Source organism: Thalia democratica, chromosome 3, assembly GCF_965202585.1.
Source record: "Thalia democratica chromosome 3, ktThaDemo2.hap1.1, whole genome shotgun sequence".
NCBI classification, from domain to species: Eukaryota; Metazoa; Chordata; class Thaliacea; order Salpida; family Salpidae; genus Thalia; species Thalia democratica.
In genome coordinates this window covers 60,026,524-60,049,969 of record NC_139167.1, presented here as the reverse complement: position 1 = coordinate 60,049,969, position 23,446 = coordinate 60,026,524, and the positions used below count along the sequence as shown (strand labels likewise).

Genomic DNA, 23,446 nt, shown 5'->3' with positions numbered 1-23,446 from the left:
CATTTTTATATAGCATAAAAGGTCCCAGCTAAATGGTGACAGATATTCATTGATTCCCACTATCTAAACATTATTTTTATGATCTTAAGACTTGCATTTGCAAACTTTTTTTTTCATGATCGAAACCTTCCGCTCAAAAGATCTAAGTTTAACCAGAATAGGATTAAGTACCTTTTCTTGTCATCAGGTTATTCAGGTGGTTTGATCCTTTTAAATACAACATTATATTTTCTATGGATTTCCTTATATTTCAGCTATTTTAAATGTGATTATCACCAAAATTTCTTGATTCTCATTGTCTGATACTAGTATCCCGTAAATTTCACCATTTAACCTTTATTTAAAATTGTGTTTCTGGTTAACCAATTGGAACAAATCGCCATCTTTCTTAACTTTATCAGCAATCTCAGATAGTTTGATATTATATGCTATTAGCAATTCTATTTGTGTTTTCATACTTTTATATAAGAGCAACATACCTAATGATCCAGCAACTTGCCTGTCAAGAGAACTGTGTCATCTAATTATATAATTTCATTTTTTCGTAAACTACTTATTTCATAAATTCAAAAAACTAATCATTTTATAATCCCAGAAAAGAATGTAAATATATCCAGGTAGTGTATGACTCGATTACTGAAAAGTTTTTTAAAACAACAGGTCTTTTACCAAATATTTTTGAGTGCTTTGGTAGTCGTTCCATAAAATATTAATTTCTTTTCAATTTTTATTTTACAATCATTAAAAGTATTAAAATATCCTTGATTTACGTTTTTTTTTCAATAGAATATTTAAAGCACTTTTCGTATTACTTTAACTAATTTGTTGTAACTGATATATACGAAGCTCTGTTTGAATTACTAAATTCTATTTGTTCAAGATTTATTGCGATAAAGTGCATTTTATTTAAAATTATCTATTATAATCATTACTAACAAAATCATTTAGTAAAACCCGATGTAATTGTTAGCGTTAGAAAGTATATTAAGAACGCTTAGAAGTTTTCGTGAGTCTTTTTTTTTAATTCTTAAATATATATTTTTAAAACAGAGACGTGACGCTGTACAAATCAAAATGCACCAATTAATTTTTTGAATAATAAAAAATGTGCACAGTATTTTGAGAATCCAAGTTGAAGGGCCATTGGGGAAAAAAAATTGGAAAACCCTTATCTATATTAAGGTTAGTATAATTCTGCATTTTTTAAGCAAGCTGGTAACACAAAATTGCACGTTTGACTTATAAAAAACTAAATTTGTCAAAAGTAAAAATCTTCAACTTTACAGTTTATAAGTAAATTTGATTCCAAAATCAAAAACTATTAAATTATTCATTATAAGAAATGTTATACCTAACACATAAACATCTAGTTTTTTATCTTTAAAAATGGTTAAGTTACAGCTTATTACTCAAAAAAAAAAATTCTTTAGCTTGTTTTATAAATAAAAAGTAATTATTCATTCTAAGAACTGTGTAGCTTTTAATAAAACGTTAGCAAAAGTTATGTAAAAATGTTTTTATACATCATATGCACTATTATAATATATGCTTCTAAACTGGCTGTTTAAATAGAACATAATTATTTAAGATACTAATTAATTATATTATATTCCTAGTCAAGACGTTTAAAGATGTCCGTGGTGTGCGACTCGAAAACCGAAAGGTTTTTTGTGTACTAGGTCCTATGACTAAAACTTTGACACTTTTATTTTTAAATATTACAACAATTGATAATTTTTGATATTTTTAACAAATAATCTAGTTAAGTTTTTGATTATTTTTAAATTTTATACGACAAACTAGTGAAAGACACTATTATGAGATTAAAAGTTAGTTGAATAAAATTACTTTTGAGTACAGTTAAGAGCAAATTATTAATTTAATTGAAAAAACTAACTATACTACTTGATAAAACTTTTCATAATTATGCATGTTTACAAACGAGATAATTCAATTGAAATAGTCAAACTGAAATGTTTTATAAAAAAAAAATAAACTTTACTGTTATAATAATAACTAATGAAGTTCACCAAACGATTAACTAATAGTATTAAACATCTATATTAGCAAAACAGCTATTACTCTAAATCTGGCAGACATGGGTAAATAGTTTTAATATCTATTTTAATATTTATTTACTTTATTTTAATATTGAGGTTTCTGGTTAAGGTTTTTTTAATTGTAAACTGGTTTTTGAATATATATTATTAAATAGTCTTACGAATTTATTTAGATGTATCGTTTTTTATTTAAGTATTATTTACCTTTCATTTATACTTACTTGTTTAGTACAATTTTTATACGTTAAAGTATATTAGGATATTACCTTTAGGAATTTTGTTTACTCTTATTGTATTCTACAACAAAGTTGATTGAGCGGAAAAAAAAATCCCAAAGAATATTTATCAAACTTCGCTAAATAGTCAACTTCAAAACATAGTCTTCGGTTAAAACAAGAAAAAAAAATCGGCCAATTGGCTGGACATAGCCCGCCAAGTTGAAAAATTCGGCGTGATACATGGTTTTCTTTTTATGACAATATTTGAAAAGCAACTAACATTAAGCTCACTTAAATTAAACTTGCTTATAGATTGTGCTAAAAAATTTATTTTCGTACGTGCAATTATATAAAAGTTATTATTTCAGTGCAATTTTTTATTAATAGCATTACCATTTCCGGCCTTAACAAGGCTTTTCTGGTAAATAAGATCGCTGAATAAAAAAGTTCTCTACAATCTATTTAGGCTTTAAGCGGTTAAAAGAAATTAAAATGTCTAGTTAACCTTTAAAGTCATGAAATACCTCTCTTTAGATTACTATAATATATAGTAAGTTTTAAAACGTGCATTGAATCTTTTTAAAGTTATTTGATTAAACAATTTTTTAGTAATTGTTTTTTATTAATAGAATATATTGACCATAATTTTGAGCGTCAGTTTTTTTTACAAGTGTAAATATTTTTTTTGTTGCTTATGTTAAACAACGATAATCATAAATTTTATTAAGCAAGATAATACAACATAAAACTATTTAAAACAATGCATTTTTTAAATTTTCAAGTTATTAAAAAACAACAAATGTTCTTATAAATATCACAACTGCGTAGAAATCTAGTTGTAAAACGACGTTAACAGTCACCAAAGACTTATTTCCATATGGCAAGTTTCATGCTCAACATTAGTAACACATTCAACAATTTTTACAGCTGGAATATTTTAATTTTCTTAAACAAAAAAATTTGAATTTATTAAACGATTTTATTTTGAACAACAATTTTTTTTAAGTTATTTTCGTTTACTTCTTCAATAACATCAGGTTTCAGTTGTAAGTTTGTTGAAACTAAAGCTTTTTCTTTCAAAATATTGTTGTCTTGAGCCGTTTGCTGGTAAAAAGTTTTAAATTTTAATATTATATTACACTTTATTTACTAACGTACTTTTACACACCAATTTTTGAAGTTAACTTGTATTTAATTTATTAAATTTTGTAAAAAATTATTGGTTTGCATATAACCACTTAAGTGTAGTATAGCCACCTAGCTAAATTATAAATATCTAAAAAAATGTAAACTCTAATTAGTAAAATTTTCAAAGATATATCTACAAGTTATTATGAAAACGTAGTTACTTTTTGTGTCAACTAAAAAGAAGTTACTAATGTAGAAGTAAAACAGTAAATTTAATATATAGTTTGACAGACAATATAGTTAATATAATTTTTAACTAGTTAAAAAATATTTACTGCTGAACAACAAAACTAAGTGACTATTGTTACTATAGTTAGCAAACATGACATATAGTCTTTGTTACAAATTAAAAAATAATAATTACAAAATGTAGTATCTTTGCTGTTTAAGTCGATAGATTTAGTTAATTTAACTAGTTTTACTAGGGCAGGGTTTTCTTGCCCGCATATTGAAACTGACCCGCATGCTAAAAAACACAAAACTCAATTTGTATCGGCCAGTCAAGATGAAACTTTAGAATTATATATATAACATCAAACATTATTAATATTATTTATGACAAATTTGGACAAATGTGGCAAAAATATATTGCAATGATATCAGAAAAATGTCGCATTTGAGGCAAATATTTTAAACATTGCAAGTTTTAGTGACCATCTATAACATGTTTTTTGAAATCTGCAACTAAAGTTTTTATCCCTAGTAATTAAGTTATACTAATTATATATTTTTAGTTTTTGATATTATAGTTAGAAACTATATACTATAGAGGACTTACATTTGCTTTACAATCGGGTCCTGTATTTATTATAATTTTTATGTTTTCTTTCTTTTTTAAATTCATTAGCTGTAGTATGTTTCAGTTTTAGTATCTAGCAGGCACGTGGCTTGGTATGTTTCTGCAAATCTATACAAACGTATATTTATATGCGGAAAAACTTGCTTTATTTCAGCTTAAAGAGACTCTGCTTTCTTAGCTTTAAATATTCATTTAAACTTAGTTATGCAATCCTGAGAGATAATTTTGACATGTATGTATTCTCTAGCACTTTTAGTGTCGTAAAAATTAAACGAATTAAATACATCAAAATTTAGCGCGTTAAAGGTTTAACTTGTCAAAAAAATGCATTGCAAAATTGATGCTAATGGAAGCTGTATCTTCAAAAATCAAAATAATACAGTCTTATGTAAAAAAATCTTAACACACATTATTAAGCATTCGTTAAAAAAGAACGTTTCAACGTAATAAACTAAAAACTACACGTAATAATTTTTTTTTGTTAAGCATTGTAAATTTATTTTTAGTAACTCTAGTTTGTTAACCTTAGTTGAGTATATTTGTTTATAAAACTTTAAACAATAATAAACAATAACTTAAATATTATATGTACAGCATTTTCAATATATTTCAAAATATTATATAACGTATAATATGTTAAGTATTATAATAATAATATATTTCTAATATATTAAATTTTAAAACAAACTTCTATTTTAATGGTTATATGTCTTCAAAATATTTATCAAAAATTATTTCGTTTTTATTTTTTGAAGTTTTTTTTATTCAACAGAATAATTTTTTACCTAATACGACTTGAGTAAGTTGGTTTATGTTTTGTAGGTAAGTTATGTTTTGTAATTAAAAGAAAAACAAACACTTCTTGAAGTTCTTTAAGTATCGAATTTTTACTTCAGCCATTAATTACTATTATTTGTTTTTTCAATCAAGTATGTTGCTAAGACTCTGGATTGTGTTGTAATAACGTTTTGTTTCCAACTAGTTAAGTGTTATTCTTGTAAGATTGTGTGCATTAATTTGAGATTGTCTTTAGCATCCAACTTATTTCTTTGACATGTTACATATCTCAATTTGCAAACAGTATGTTTATACTTTGTTTCATGAAAACTTTAAAAACAGTGCTATATGTCAGCGTAGCTACTTTGCTATTCCAAAATGGCTAAGTTTAAAAGAATTCAATAGTTTGACGAATATTATTTTTACTAGAATAACCCTAAACTATCAAATCATAACTATTAAACTACAGTTTTTCCCAATAACTAAATTATCTGTATCAAATTTCAAACTTTCGAAATAGTTTTCAATATAAACATAAGAAATACCTATTAAGTGTGTAAACTTAACTTTTTCATTGAAGCTAGAAAGCTACTGATGTACTTAGTTAAGAAAGGACTTAAAATTCACATAAACCTTGAAGGTTATTCATTCCATATTTATTACATTACATTAGCTTAGGGTAAATTTTTTATAGTTATTTGGTTAATTTAGGTTAAAATTTTGTGACAAACTATAATTTTTTAATAAAAACAACTCAAAATATACTTTTTATGCTACTAGTAAGTTAAAATTAAAGTACACGGTATTTAACTCTGGATTACAACCTTTGACTACAAAAATAGACAGTACAAGATCTAAAAATATTTATTAAAAGACAAGATCAACTACAATTTATGAAAAGTATAGAAAATTACGGCTTAAAATATTTATAATATTTAAGAGGTAACTTATTTTAAATTGTTGTTAGTGCGCATAAAAAAACATACATTATTACTCTACGAAAAAGGAAAGTATTAAAAAACTCTATCTTAGTTTAAAAACTTGAGTGAAATAAAAAATTTTTTACTGGATAATAAAACAAATGTAGCAAATTGACTCTGTACACAATATTTATAGGTAATTGTTTTTGCTGTTTTAATATATTAAGACATATAAGTTTATAGAACAGTTTAAAAATTTATATATCTTAAAGCATTCATTAATTAAAATATTTTATTATTAAAGTAGTTTAAATGCATATTTTACTAAATATTCTGAAAAACATGTCTACAATTTGGACATGTGTTGTGGTCAGCAAACCATCCTTCAATGCAAATTTGACAGAATATATGTTGACATTGGCAATTAAGTCGCATCATTTTTCTTCCAACTTCAACGTCTTCCATGCATACAGTGCATTGATCACCTACTAGTGATTCCTCTGCTTTAAATTTGTAGAATTTATTAATTGTATCAGGTGTTAAACCTTTGTAAAGTTGTTTTTTCTTTTCTCCTTTTTGTAATTGGACCATTTCAACTTCTTGACTGAGCTCTCTTAGGAGACACTTAGAAAAATCCATGGTTTTGTCAAGCCAACCTTTTTTCTTTTGCTTTTCAAAAATTGACTTTTGAGTATTTGTTAACTTTTTCTGTAATCTAAGAATTTTAAGTTTATTGAAAATTTGTAGTATACTACTTTTTAGTTTATTTTTTCTGCTTTTTATTAAGTTTGTGAGCTTTAGAAGATTTTCTTTTAACAACTTTTCAGAGTTTTCAGTGTTTTGAACTGATTCATTTATTTGTTTCATAAATATTAAAAGTTTTTTAAAGATGTCATCAGTATATTCTTGCAAACTATTGTTAAATCTTTCAAGTTCATTAACTTCATATATATCTTGAATCATTACTTGCCATTTTTGATACGAATGCTCAAACATTTCTTTTATTTCTGCTTGTTTAGACTGTGTTATTAATTTTATATTACGTTCTAAATTTGTAACAATAAGTAATCAATTAAAATAGAATAGTTTTTTTAATTTTAATGGTTAAAAAAATTGTTTAAAAAAACAATTAAATATTTCAAACTTTATATGTTTATTGTTCAAAAAAGCTTAAAGACAAATATCTTTGTATTTTAAACCTTACTTTAAAACAGTCGTTTGAAACTTGTCAATAAACATTTAAACAATTTAATTTAGTTCGATTTGACTTGTTTAGTAAAAATAATAATCTAAAGAGAAAGCTTGTACTTGTAATTGTAATATAATATACTTATTTCATATGAAAACTACAAAAGTTTAAAACAAGAATAAAAATTAGATTTAAAGTAGAAAAAACAAAATTAATAACAAATGAACTAACCAGTGCTGGTAGTTTATACTTTATAGGAGCTTGAGATCGAGTTATTAAGGAATTAGACATATTTAATATCTACCTCTAAATAAAATTAATGATATAATGTTTACTTAAATAAATAAAAAACTTGTGCTTAACTTTTAATAGACTTTAATAATTCTTTTATATATTTCTTACAAAATAAAACAGTTTGAAATATTCTATATTATTTTAACTAAGGTATTTAAGTTATAATTTATATAATATATAGTGTTGTATAACTTTGTATTAATGCCTTATTTTAATGTTATTTAATGTTGTTTAATTATATTTTTAGTTTAAGCTAGTTTAAGTTAAATACAAAAAAAAAATTGTTTATATTTCTTAATACTTATAAATACAATTATAACTTTTGTTTTTTTAGGTTTTCAAAAGTTCTTTTAAATAAATTAGATACTCAGTTTTAAAAACAATAAAACATTGGGAGAAATTTTTTTAAAGTAAATAAAAGTCTTTAATGTGTTGCATTAAAGTTATTAAAGCCTTGTTTGTTTTTACAAGTTTTAACATTTCCAAAACATAATACTTTAAATTAAATACAAACCATAATAACTAAAACTTTAATTAAACTTTCTGCACAAACACGTATGTCAATATATAAATCATTGAAATTAACATGTATGCTTAAAATATATTTGATCAATGTTCTAAAATAATAAGACTTTTTAAAATTAATTAAATTACAGATATTTAGAATATACTTTAACTGATAACAGGTTAACCAAATATTTTTGGCAAACTTTCTAAAGGTTTTCACAATATCCTCCAAGTTTTTAAAAGTACAAATATTTTGGTTTATTTCTAATTTAAAACTAAGTTTAAAAAAAAAAAAACTGTGTTGAATAATATAAAAACATACAAAAATTAATATAAAGTTTTTTAACAAAAAATTTTTGATGATGACATATTTTTTAATGTTTATCATAAATTTTTAGTGTGAAATAGAAATTTTACTACTTAGCATATAAAAGCTGTTCTAAATTCCAGGTCTTTTGGCAACCCGGTGACAAAAAAAAATCAGCAGTAGTTTATAGATAGCATATTTTAATAAATATTTCTACTGTAACCTACATAAATTATTAAGTATGGTTATACATTATTTACAAGGCAACAGTTAACTCTGACCTTGAAAAGAAGTTCTACATCGGTTTATGCTCCACTCAATTCAGATTTCGGTATGCCAACCATAAAAAATCCTTTAAAGGTGGTGTATACGAAAATAAAACTGAGCTTTCGAAGTATGTTTGCGGCCTTAAGCGCAAAAACATTGATTTTAAATTAACTTGGGAGGTGATAAAAAGAGCACAGCCAATAGCAGATGGTAACAACCCTGTTTGTAGGCTGTGCTTAAAAGAATCAACAGCCGTTATGTATGCGTTAAAAAAGAAAGGTTGTTTAAATAAGAGGAGCGAATTTATATCGTCTTGTCGACATATAAAAAAGCTTCTCTTAAAACACAACAAATTTTGAAGCATTTTATAGTCAATTAACTGTTGTTTTCGTTAATTTTAGTTGTTTGATTAGTTAGAAGGTAGATCGATTTTTGTACTGAATATTTGTAATGTACAATATTACGTCATACTGTTTTTTGTTTTTTTTTTGCATAATTTTTGTATCTTTGTTTTGTGCAGTGCTTTTTATTTTGAATTTAACTGGCTGATGATCAAAGCTTTATGAAAAATTAAAGCTTTGTGAAACATATGTTCCAGAATTTTTAAAATCGCCATTTGAATAAATTATATATATATAAAAGTTAATGTTTAAACTTAAACACTTTCAACTGAGCCCACTTGAAGGGCTTTTAAATAATTTATTGAAATGGCGATTTTAAATATATATATATATACAGGAAGACACTAAAAGTGTCCTACTCCTGCATGCCAAACATGAAACAACTTATAATGGCACACAATCGAAAGATGTTAGACACGCAGTACAAAGAGAGGCGAATGTGTGACTGCAAAAAACAAGAATGCCCAGTAAATGGAAGTTGCCTGATGGAAAATGTTATATATAAAGCGACAGTCATAACTGATAACCAGACCAAGTTTTATGTAGGGTCGACTGGACTATCGTTCAAGAATCGCTACACAAAGCACAAGTACAGCTTCAAACACGAAAAACATAAAAATACGACAACTTTATCGCAGTACATTTGGAAATTAAAAAATGACGAAGTTAATTTTAAAATTCAGTGGGAAATATTAACAAGAACGAAAAATAAATACAGTTTAAAAAACGGATGTAAATTGTGCAATGCGGAAAAAATCGAAATTTTAAAAGTTAAGAAATCTGAATCTTTAAACAAAAGAAACGAATTACAAACTGGATGCATACATTATAAAAAGCAATTTATCTAAAAACTCTGTTAATAATTTTGTCTAAAATCAACTATATATTATTACGTAATACCTAATTTTGTATAATTTTATTGCTGTACTTACAAGTTTGCTTTTCATTGAATAAAACTTGGCTGAGGACGCGTATTAAACGCAGAAACAGCTGTACCAAGCAAAAGTTTATTTTGTGTATGTTATTTCTATATATATATATATATATATATAAAGGTTTATTCAAAGATGCAAAACTCGAAGAACTCAAGTTTCGTGATTACTCACTCATCAGCTTCAAAACAAGTTTAAAATAAAGCACAAAACAAAATCACTAATGAAGGTAAAAAATTTTTTGCATAAATAGATTATGACGTAATTTTGAAACTATCAAAAATCGTGCAAAACGGCTTGTGCAAACACTAATTTACCAACAGACAATAAACTAGCGAAAATTCATATAACTTCAGTGAGTAACTACATATTAGGACAGATAATTGGAAGAGATAAAGATAAAATTAAGATGCAAATTGAAATTTAGGTTATTTTAAGATGAAATTAAAACTTGTTAAACTTTAAACTTGAGTTCTTCGAGTTTTGCATCTTTGAATAAACCTTTTTATTAACAAAGCCCTCAAGGTGGGCTCAGTGTGAAAAATTTAATTTATCAAGTTAAATAACTTAATTCTATATATATATATATATATATATATATATATATATAAGTATATTAATTCTTATGTTATTAGAAAGGTTTTTAAGTACAATTTAAGACTAAAAGTTCAGTTTAGATTTATTTTCTTTCAATTCGTTTAATTAGTTCTTTTATTACTAAATAGTTAAATATTTAGATGTTAAAAAATTATGTGTAAAAGCATGTGGTGTACGATTCGATAACTGAACTTTTTTTTGTACAGCAGGTCCTTAGACAAAATGTTTCGAGCGCTTTTTTATCGTTTAATAAACTATACATACATTAAAATGTTTTATTATGATGGTAAAATAGAAAATACAAAACTCTTTCATCTTAATTTAGTTAAGGTTACGAAAAGCTTTATATCTAGCACTTTATAAAAACGTTTATGTGCATGATAATTTTATTAAAAACTGATTTGTTAGTATATATATTTACAATTAAAATAATGTATTTTTGAATCGTATAACTGTTTCTTGAAACCAAACTTTTATTTATTGATTTAAAAAATTTTGCAATAATTTTCATATATATCATACCCAATATTTAATTGTTAACCAAAGCGATACCCTCAGTAAACATCTTTAAGAGTACTAAACAGTAATAACATTTACAAAAATTATTTACATATACAGTATATACTTAAATGGCTATATAATAATAATCTTCAACTGTTAACAACGATACTTAGACTAGAATAGACAAATTACAATCTAACGATACTTTTTATTCAAAAGACAAAAATAAATTCAAACTATAACTTTAAAAATTTATTTCGAATGAAAATTAATTTGCAATTTACATACTACAAATATTTACTTTTACCATACAAAAAATTATGTTACTAAAAAAATTATCTTAGTTTATGATTTATTTAAAGTAAACACTTTTTATTGAACACCAAATTGACTATGTACAAAATAATTATGGATAGTTTTATTTTCTATACTAACGTATTTCAAAAATTAAGTTTTTAGAAGTATTTTATTAACCTAATTACATCATATCATGTAACAACTAATATTAATTGAATAAAGTCCTTTGTTCTTAAAAAAATAAATGTATATTTCACTATATATTCTAAAAAATACGTCTACAATTTGGACATGAGTTGTGGTCAGCAAACCATTTTTCAATACAATTTTGACAAAACACATGTTGACCATCGCAGTGAAGACGAATAATTTTTCTTTCTACTTCAATGTCTTCCATGCATACAGAACATTGACAACTTACTAGTGATTCATCTACTTAAAATTTGTGGAGTTTTTTAATTGTTATAGGAGTTGAAATTTTACGGAGGTGATTTTTCTTTTCTTCTATTTGTACCTGGACAAATTTAACTTCTTGTTGAATTTCTCTTTGAAAACATTTAAAAAAATTGCTTGTTGCGTCAAGGTACCTTTTTTTGTTTTGCTTGTCAAAAATAGCCTTTTGAGTCTTTGTTATATTTTTCTCTATTCTGAATATACTAAGTTTAGTAAAAAGTTGTACTTTTTTACTTTTTAGTTTTTCATTCCTTTTTTTCAACCGGTTTTCAAGTTTTAGAAGATTTTCTTTCAATAACTTTTTAGAGTTTTGATTGCTTTGACATGTTTCATATATTTGTTCCATGCCTACCATATTTGCTTCCAAGACACCTTTCGAGAAAACTTGTACATGATTTTGAAACTCTTTAAGATCGTCTACTTCATCTATACCTTTGATCTTATATTGCCAAGTTTGATACTCAACTGCGAAGACTTCTTTGATTTCTTCTTGTTTAGACTGTATAAAAAGTTGTAGATTGTTTTTAATTGTCACAATAAGTAATCAAATGATAAATAAATGCATTTTAAATCTTACTTCCTTTAAAAAATGTTAATAAAAAAACTATTAAAATTAAAACTTTGACAATCTTTGTTGTTTTTTGAATCTCAATTTACAAAAATCGCTTAAATGTGGCAAAATAATTAAATAACTTAAATAAATTTGACAGCTTGTGTAAATTATTAAACAAATTTAGTGTGAAAATAATAAGATAATTACTAAGTATATAATAGTACGTAAATAAAACAAAAATTGGATTTTAAATATACATTTACAAAATAACATGTTTACTAACCAGTGATGGCAGTTCATACTTTAAAGGACTTCGAAGGGGTATTACTAAGCAATTATCCATATTAAAAATCTAAAAAATGAAAATAATAACTATATAATGTGGTGTTTACTTAAAACAAAAAGTTTAGTTTAATTTTTAACAGACTTTGATCGTATATTATTATATTTTCTACGAAATAAAACAGTTTGAAACTGTTTAAGTTTTTTAACTAAGGCCTTATATAATTAAATTATAATTTACATAAAATATTGTGGTGAAAAGCATTGTTATAATAACCTATTTTAATGAGACTTAATACTGTTTAAATCAACTTGTACTTGTAGCTAGTTTAAGTTAAACTCAAAAAATAGTTTAAATTTCTTAATACTTTCAAACAAAATTATAATTTTTGTTTTTCTAGGTTTTCAAAAGTTTATTTTAGTAAATTAGATAACTAGTTATATAAATACTTCAGAAGGTTAAATTTAAATTTGTCAAAAATAAAAGGCAAAGTTTTTAATGTTTGGTGTATAAATCAATATAAACCTAGTCTGTTCTAACTAAAATCTGAAAATGTTATAATAATTATTAAATATATATCTAGTATTTATTTTAATTAATTAAGCGTAATTAGTAAGTATATATTTTTTTATGATTAAATTAAAAATGGTTAGATTAAACTGTTAAAAAAAAAAGATAATACTAGTATTATTTTTAGTTACTCTGAGACTTAAAAATGGCTGCTCTGAGCACTATGCTAACTTGAATGAATACATACCAACATTCCAAGCATTAATATAATACATGCTTCTAAACTGGATGTTTTAAAAGAACATAATTGTTTAAAACTAGGGCAAAAACTTCTTTAAAATAACTTTTTTTGACAACAACAATTTAAAAGTTGTGTTTTACATACAAAACTAAGTAATATAAGTCTTTATAAGTATTTTTCTAAATTAAAATATTATTGTCTTTTTACAAACTACAAAATATAAATAGAATATTTTTTTAATAATTAGTTATTAAAGTCAGTAGTAAGTCAATGTCTTTTTAAGCAAAACTTGCCATATCTGCAGAAAAAAAAGGGTTTTGAATCCTGAGTAAAATCTTGCTTGCTTTTACAAAAAATGTCATGCATGAGTAAGTATATGCCTAATATTTAATTAAAATATGTAAATATTTGTTTAAGTAATAAAACATAAATATATTTATGTTGGAAAATTAAACTAGTCTTTATGTCATACTAAACTAGAATTTTATAACTCTAACCAATTTTCACACTCTAGTTTAGCTGTATTAAGTTAAAAAACAACAATGTTTTTGAACAATGTTATAGAAAAAATCATTGCGATTGTTAAAACACATGTCTAAAATTTGGACCAATCTAAACTATTTTCAAAGTACTCGTATGAAAATAATATCTCATTTTTTTCAACAGAAACAACTTCTCCAAAGCTTAGATTTAATGTACTTCAAATGTGCCATTCAATTCAACTTGTAATATATTACCACACCTAATTACTTAATACTTTCACTCTGCTCAATCAAAAACCATTTACCTTAACACTGAATTCACTCTTTTTTTTGCAGTTCTATCAAACAGCAAAAACTTTGTCTTTTAATAGTTATTAAACAATCTATTTTTCCACAGCCACTAATAAGTGTTCAATAACTTTATAATTATAACATGATTAACATGGTTAGAATTACAATAACTCAGACATGATTACTCAGACAATTTCAATTTAATATTTGTAGCTGTAAATATTTCATTCACATACACCAAAAACAACAATGAACCTAAATAAGAAGCCTAAGGTATACCAAAGTTTAAAGTTTTATGCTCAGAAACAAAATTATTTATAATAGTAGAACAAAATCTATATTTAAAAAAAAATTTAATTAACATTGAGCATTTTCTTTTACAATAATTAAGTTTTGATTCTTAAATTATATAATTAACTATATTAAAAGATCTGCATTAGCAAGATCAAAAGCACAGAACAATTTACTTTTTTTTCTCACTAGTCTTAATTAACTCATCAACAATCTGATTTGCTGCTAACTCAGTCATAATATTTTTCTAGATCCACATTGTTTGTAATGCAGTAAATCATTTTAAAGAAAGTAACCGCTCAGTCTCTCATAAACTAATAACGCAAAAATTTTTGAAAAGGGGGACAGAAGAGAAACAGGCCTATAATTCTCTAGATCATTCTATAATCATTTTTATAAATTTATACTACCTCAATATGTTTAGGACTATCAGGAAACACACCATACTAAACACAATTATTATACAATTTAGTAACTTAGAGATAAGTTATTTTTGCAATAAGTTTTACAAAACGAATACTAGGGATATCAGAAAGCACATTCTTAACAGGGTTCATTGTTTTAAAATAACTTTCAACTTGACTCTCTGATATACTCTAAAAAAACATTTTAACAGAACCTAAAGAAAAATCATCATAATCACAAGCAAAATGTGTTCTTTTTTAATTAAACCATCAATAATAGAAAAAAGACATTCATTACATTATCAACATCTTTTAGTTCACCAACAAAATTACTAAGATCATCAAGAAAACCATTAATTCAAGAATGAGAGATAGGTTTAGTAGCAACAATAACTTAAACTATGCTCCACAACTATTTACTATTTGTTTTGTTTTTGTTTACAACCAGTTTGAAATTAAGTTTTTTAGAGTATTTAATAACTCGATTCAGCATTTTTCGATATTTTTCAAAGTAATGGAAAATTTGATTGTTTTATCTTTGATAGCGGACTTAAACATCATATTTTGTTCCTTATTTTAGATTTGAAATGAAAAAAATAATACCCTTTGTAATCTAAGGTTTTGCTTTTAGTTTTTTACCTTTTTTGTTTAAAATACCAATTAGTGTTTTATGAAACACTGTGGTACCAAAAAGACTTCAAACTCATTCAAACAGTCATTCACATCTTTACCTTTTGTAATACTTTGATGTATTTTCTCAGTTTATGCAAATTCCTATTAAGATTATTAAAAAAAACTCCAACATCAAACTTACTAAAATCTTAAACTGATTTAAGATAGCACAATACATTTTTTTTTTTTAACATTTAATTTTACAAATAACAGGCATATGATCAGATATATCACAATCTATAACATTTACGCTTACCTTTTAACACCAAAAACTAAAATAACTATGGTCAGTTAAAGAACTAGGGAAAAAATCAGAAGAAAGTCTAATTTGAGAGTCAACAAATTGCTTAGCACCAGTACTGGAAATAAAGTCTAAATAGTCATAAACAAGCTAATGTCTAAGTAAGCTTATACTTTATGTCACAACCAACTAATAATCTTTATTTCTTTTTATTTAATAAATCTGAAAATTGAAGGAAATTAATTTTAAAAAATAGCAAATGTAGAGTTTTGGTGTCATTAATCAATAAGTTAGGCCTGTTTAATTACTAACTACAATAATATTTATTACTTTAAATTTTAATATTAAACCAAAACCCATAACCATCATATTGTTTAAAAGATACACCTTTTTCAACCTCATATGAGTGACAAGCTCTAACTAAAGTTTAACACCACCATTTTGATTACTATTCGACAACTTATTTACAAAGTTATAGCCATGCAGCTTATTTAAAAAAGGTCTCAGACGAGTAAATTAAGTTTTGCAAACACAGATTATATCAGGTAGATTTTTCACTATATTTGAAATTCCTCAGTTTTATGTAGATTTGCATTTGTGCTTATTTTACTCATGTAAACAAAACTAACATTATTTGCCAAAGTTCACACAACTTAAGTATAAACAATGGTCAACATTTCTTTTACTAACACTCATCTTAATAGGTTTTTTTGAGCAATCATAGTTAAATTCATCAACACTCTGAAAGAGAAAAACTGATTTTTCCATAGATCACAATAAAATATAAAGTTATCACTATTAAATTGAAATAAAAAAACTTTGTTAATAGTAAATTCAAAATGACACATTTTGTTAAATAAAAATTAAGTAAACAATTTTATGAGATTTAAATACTAAATTACATCTATAACAAACAGACATCTTCAAATCACAATCTCAGCAAAAAAAAAGTAGTTTGTTTTGACATATTTTATAAAAAACTTGTTCAAATTACTGACACATTTGCAATTTATCTATTTAAAGCAACCTTCACAATACACACACTTTTCTTCGAATGAAAGTCTTTAAACTTTTTTCTAACGTCTTCACTACTACCATTGTTAAACTCAAAAACAATTTCTGCAGTATTTAAAATAATAGTTCATAGTTGTAAGAATAAAGATTAAAGTTAAGCTTAGATAGCCGAGAACTATTTTAATGTATCCATCTTTTACACCCATCGCAATATACAATTTTAAAATTTGAGAACTTGAAACCATGTTTACAAGACTCAACAAAAACAGTTTAAATTTAATTTGTCTTATCTGACCTCATTTAAGTAAATAAATAAAATCTCATTAAAGACTTAACAAAGAGTTGTAAAATTAATACTTGAAATTAGGTGATAATTATTAATATTTTTTAGCATAATGTTTTTAATCTTTTACACAAAGAACTAAGATAGACTTGCTTTTACATAAAGAACTAAAATTGACCTATAGATACGACTTATTTCTTCAGTACAACTCTACTAGACGCCCAAGAGAACTTCCAGCCATTAGCCTTTTGGATGATCAATTTTATATAGCATAAAAGGTTCCAGCTAAATGGTGACAGATTTTCATTGATTCACACTATCTAAACATTATTTTTATGATCTTAAGACTTGCATTTGCAAACTTTTTTTTCATGATCGAAACCTTCCGCTCAAAAGGTCTAAATATAACCAGAATAGGACTAAATACCTTCTCTTGTCATCAGCTTATTCAGGTGGTTTGATCCTTTTAAATAAAACATTATACTTTCTATGGATTTCATTATATTTTAAATGTGATTATCACCAAAATTTCTAGATTCTCATTGTCTGATACTAGTATCCCTTAAATTTCACCATTTAACCTTTATTTGAAATTGTGTTTCTGGTTGACCAATTGGAACAAATCGCCATCTTTCTTAACTTTATTAGCAATCTCAGATAGTTTGATATTTTTTGCTATTAGCAATTCTATTTGTGTTTTCATACTTTTATATAAGAGCAACATACCTAATGATCTAGCAATTTGCCTGTCAAGAGAACTGTGTCATCTAATTTTATAATTTCATTTTTTCGTAAACTACTTATTTCATAAGTTCAAAAAACTAATCATTTCATAATCCCAGAAATGAATGTAAATATATCCAGGTAGTGTATGACTCGATTACTGAAAAGTTTTTCAAAACAACAGATCATTTACCAAAAATTTTTTAGTGCTTTGATAGTCGTTCCATAAACTATTAATTTCTTTTTAATTTTTGTGTTACAATCATTAAAAGTATTAAAATATCTTTAATTTACGTTTTTTTTTTCAATAAAATCTTTACAGCACTTTTCGTATTACTTTAACTAATTTATTGTAACTGATATATACGAAACTCTGATTGAATTACTAAATTCTATTTGTTCAAGATTTCATTGCGATAAAGTGCTTTTTATTTAAATATATCTATTATAATCATTACTAACAAAATCTTTTAGTAAAACCCGATGTAATTGTTAGCGTTAGAAAGTATATTAAGAACGCTTAGAAGCTTGCGTGAGTCTTTTTTTTTTTAATTCTAAAATACATTTTTTTAGTAACAGAGACGTGACGCTGTATTAATCAAAATGCACCAATTAATTTTTTGAATAATAAAAAATGTTCACAGTATTTTGAGAATCCAAGTTGAAGGTACATCGGGAAAAAATTGGGAAACCTTATCTATATTAAGGTTAGTATAATGCTGCATTTTTAAAGCAAGCTGGTAACACAAAATTGCACGTTTGACTTATAAGAATTAAATTTGTCAAAAAAAAAAATTTTAACTCTACAGTTTATAAGTAAATTTAATTCCAAATTCAAAAACTATTAAATTATTTGTTATAAGAAATGTTATACCTAACACATAAACATCTAGTTTTTTATCTTTAAAAATGGTTAAGTTACAGCTTATTACTCAAAAAAAAAATTCTTTAGCTTGTTTTATAAATTCAAAGTAATTGTTCATTCTAAGCACTGTGTAGCTTTTAATAAAACGTTAGCAAAAGTTATGTAATAATATTTTTATACATCATATGCATTATTATAATATATGCTTCTAAACTGGCTGTTTAAGTAGAACATAATTATTTAAGATACTAATTAATTATATTATATTCCTAGACAAGACGTTTAAAGATGTCCGTGGTGTGCGACTCGAAAACCGAAAGATTTTTTGTGTACCAGGTCCTATGACTAAAACTTTGATACTTTCATATCTAAATATTACAACAATTGATAATTTTCGATATTTTCAACAACTAATCTAGTTAAGTTTTTGATTATTTTTGAATATTATACGACAAACTAGTAAAAGACACCATTATGATATTAAAAGTTAGTTGAATAAAATTACTTTTAAGTACATTTGAAAGCAAATTATTAATTCAATTAAAAAAACTAACTATACTACTTGATAAGACTTTTCATAATTATGCATGCTTGCAAACGTGATAATTTAATTGAAATAGTCAAACTTAAATTTAAAAAAATAATAATAAACTTTACTGTTATAAAAATAACTAATGAACTTCACCAAACGATTAACTAATAGTATTAAACATCTATATTAGCAAAACAGCTATTACTCTAAATCTGGCAGACATGCGTGAATAATTTTAATATTTATGTTAATATTTATTTATTTTATTTTAATATTGAGGTTTTTATAATTGTAAACAGGTTTTTGAATATATATTATTATATAGTCTTACGAATTTATTAAGATGTATTGTTTTTTATTTAAGTAATTTTTACCTTTCATTTATACTTACTAATTTAGTACAATTTTTATCTGTAAAAGCATATTAGGATATAACCTTTAGGAATGTTGTTTACTCTTATTGTATTCTACAACAAAGTTGTTTGAGCGGAAAAAAAATCCAAAAATATATTTATCGAACTTAACTAAATAGTCAACTAAAACATAGTCTTCGGTTTAAAAAAGAAAAAAAAATCGGCCAATTGGCTGGACATAGCCCGCTAAGTTGAAACTTCGGTGTGATACGTGGTTTACTTTTTATAGACAATATTTAAAAAGCAACTAACATTAAGCAAACTTAAATTAAACTTGCTTATAGATTGTGCTAAAAATTTTATTTTCGTACGTGCAATTATCTAAAAATTATTATTTCAGTGCAATTTTTTATTAATAGCATTACCATTTCCGGCCTTAACAAGGCTTTTCTGGTAAATAAGATCGCTGAATAAAAAAGTTCTCTACAATCTATTTAGGCTTTAAGCGGTTAAAAGAAATTTAAAAGTCTTGTTGACCTTTAAAGTTATGAAATACCTCTTTTTAGATTACTATTATATAAAGTAAGTTTTAAAACGTGCATTTAATCTTTTTAAAATTATTTGATTAAACAATTTTTTTAGTAATTGTTTTTTATAAATAGAATATATTGACCATGATTTATTGACCATGATTTTTTTCAAGTTATTAAAAAACAATTAATGTTCATATAAATATCACAACTGCGTAGAAATCTAGTTGTAAAAGGACGTTAACAGTCACCAAAGTCTTATTTTCATATGACAAGTTTCATGCTCAACATTAATAACATTTTCAACAATTTTTACAGCTAGATTATTTCGATTTTTTTAAACAAAAAAATTTGAATTTCTTAAACGATTTTATTTTGAACAACAATTTTTCTCAAGTTATTTTAGTTTATTCTTCAAGAACATCAGTTTTCAGTTGTAAGTTTGTTGAAACTAAAGCTTCTTCTTTCAAAATATTGTTGCCTTGAGCCGTTTGCGGGTTAAAAGTTTTAAATTTTAATATTATATTACACTTTATTTACTAGCGTACTTTTACATACCAATTTTTGAAGTTAACTTATATTTAATTTATAAAATTTTGTAAAAAATTATGGGTTTGCATATAACCACTTAAGTGTAATATAGCCACCTAGCTAAAATATAAATATTAAAAAAAAAATGTAAACTCAAATTAGTAAAATTTTCAAAGATATACCTACAAGTTTTTATGAAAACGTAGTTACTTTTTGTGTCAACTAAAAAGAAGTTACTAATGTAGAAGTAAAACAGTTAATTAAAATATATCGTTTGACAGACAATATAATTGATATAACTTTTAACTAGTTAAAAAATATTTATTGCTGAACAACAAAACTAAGTGACTATTATCATTATAGTTAGCAAACATAACATATAGTCTTTGTTACAAATTAAAAAAAATTAATTACAAAATTTAATATGTTTGCTGTTTAAGTCGATAGATTTAGTTAATTTGACTAGTTTTACTAGGGCAGGGTGTTCTTGCCCGCATAGTGAAATTGACCCGCATGCTAAAAAACACAAAACTCAATTTGTATCGGCCAGTCAAGAAAAAACTTTAATTTTTTTATTATAACAACAAACATTATTAATATTATTTATGGCAAATTTGGACAAATGTGGCAAAAATATATTGTAATAATATCAGAAAAATGTCGCATGCTATAATGTAAAATACAAAATCCTTTTAATTTAGTTTAACTAAGTTTACGAAAAACTTTATAAATATTTTTTTATAAAAAGTAGATGTTGATAAAAAACTTAATAAAAACTGAAATCATAGTAATTTTGTTTACGGCAAGATTTGTATTTTAGAATTGTATAACTGTTTCTTAAAATTGAATTTTCATTTTTGAATAACAATTTTCTTATAAATCAGAGCCAATATTCAAGTGTTAATCAAAACGCTATCATTTTTAAGCACCTTTTTGGTATCAAACAGTGATAATATTTTTAGAAAATAGTGAAATTTATAGTGTTTACTATAATGAAATTTTAGTAATAGTCTACAACTGTTGACTACAACTTTAGACTACAACAATAAACAACTGACGATTTAACGATATTTATTCTTTTATTATAATACAACATCGACTACAATTTATAAAATGGTTTTAAAATTTTAGGATTAACTTATTTTAATTTTTTTGTTTGTGAGTAACAAAAACATACTTTGTACTACATTAAAAAGGAAAAGATTAAAAACTCTATCTATGTTCCAAATACTTATATGAAACAAAAAAAATTAGTTGAACATTAAGACAAATGTATCAAATTGACTTTGTACACGATACTTATAAGTTGCTGTATTAGTTATTTTAATATATTAAAAAAATGTTTATAGAAATGTTTATAAATCCATATACTTCATAACATTCTAGAAAAAAAAATAGTTATATTAAGGTATATTATATTCAAAACACTTAAAGTATATTTTCCACTATACATTATGAAAAACATGTCTACAATTGGACATGTTTTGTGGTCAGCAAACCATCTTTCAATGCACACTTGACAGAACACATGTTGACCTTGGCAATCGAGTTGCATCATTTTTCTTCCAGCTTCAATGTCTTCCACGCATACAGTACATTGATCTCCTACTAGTGTTTCATTTGCTGCAAGTTTCTGAAACTTTTCAATTGTTTTAGGTGTTAGACCTTTATAAAACTGTTTTTTTTTTCTTGTATTTGTAACTTCACCACTTCAACTTCTTGCTGTTGTACTCTCAGGAAATATTTACAAAAATTCCTTGTTGTGTCGAGATAGCTTTTTTTTCTTTTGCTTTTCAAAAATTTTCTTTTGAGTCTTTGTTATTTTTTTCTTCAATCTATTTATATTAAGTTCAGCGAAAATTTGTAACTTTTTACTTTTTAGTTTATCATTCCTGCTTTTCATACAGTTTTCAAGTTTTAAAAGAATTTGTTTTAATAACTTTACAGAGTTTCATTGTTTTGAACTGATTCGTTTTTTTGTTTTATGACTATCATATTTAATTCCGAGACACCTTCCAAAAAAACCTGTATATTATTACCAAGTCTTTCAAGCTCTTCTAATTCATTTATAGCTTGGATTTTATCTTGCCAATCTTGAAACACAGCTGACACCCGTTTTTTATTCCTGCTTGTTCAGACTGTATAAAAAATGTAGATTTTTTTATTGTCACAATAAGTTTTTAAGTTATAAAATACGCATGTTTAATCTTATTTATTAAAAGAGTAATTGGTAAATATTAAGTTTATGAGACTTCATACTATAAGTCATATTACATTAATAAATCTTTTTGACAATCTTTGATTTTTTAAAATCTCAATTCAACAAAACTCGCATAAGAGTTATATAAACATATTTAGATAATTAATATGAATTTGATAGCTTGCATGAAAAAATAACTAGTTTAGTGTGTAATTAATACAAACAGTATTTAAGTATATAAAAGTACATAAACAAAAATAAAATATGAACATAAGTAGACATTTGCAAGTAAAAGTAACATGTTTACTAACCAGTGTTGGCAGTTTATACTTTGTAGGACCTCGAGAAGGAGTTATTAAGCAGTTACCCATGCTTAATATCTAACTCTGAAAATAAAAATTAAACAACATGTTGTTTATTTAAATTAAAAAAAAACTTTGTTTAACTTTTCAATAAACTATGTTTATTTGTAAACATATTTTCTACAAAATTAACAGTATGAAATAATCTGGATTTTTTATTTAAGCTCTATAAGATTTAATACTGTTTGATTTAGTTTGAATATGAAACTAGTTTATTTAAAAAAATTATTTAAATTTTTTAATACTTACAAATATAATTGAAATTAGTTTTCCTAGGTTTTTAAAGTTTATTTAGTAATTAAAAATAAAATAAGTAACATAAAAATTTTAAAAAGTTAAAGTTAATTTTGTTACAAATGAGTGGCAAAAATTTTAGTG

General features: G+C 24.5%; 1 protein-coding gene across 1 annotated transcript; it reads right to left on the bottom strand.

Moving 5' to 3' along the window:
* Positions 1-9,282: 9,282 nt before the first annotated feature.
* On the bottom strand, positions 9,283-23,077 carry LOC145832466 (uncharacterized). The gene is made up of 5 exons (XM_082939781.1): positions 23,018-23,077; positions 21,978-22,139; positions 12,544-12,612; positions 12,007-12,206; positions 9,283-9,409 (listed from the first exon to the last, which is right to left on the bottom strand). The coding sequence occupies exons 1-5, from the start codon at positions 23,075-23,077 to the stop codon at positions 9,283-9,285; spliced, it is 618 nt and encodes a 205-aa protein (XP_082795907.1).
* Between the last annotated feature and the right edge of the window lie 369 nt (positions 23,078-23,446).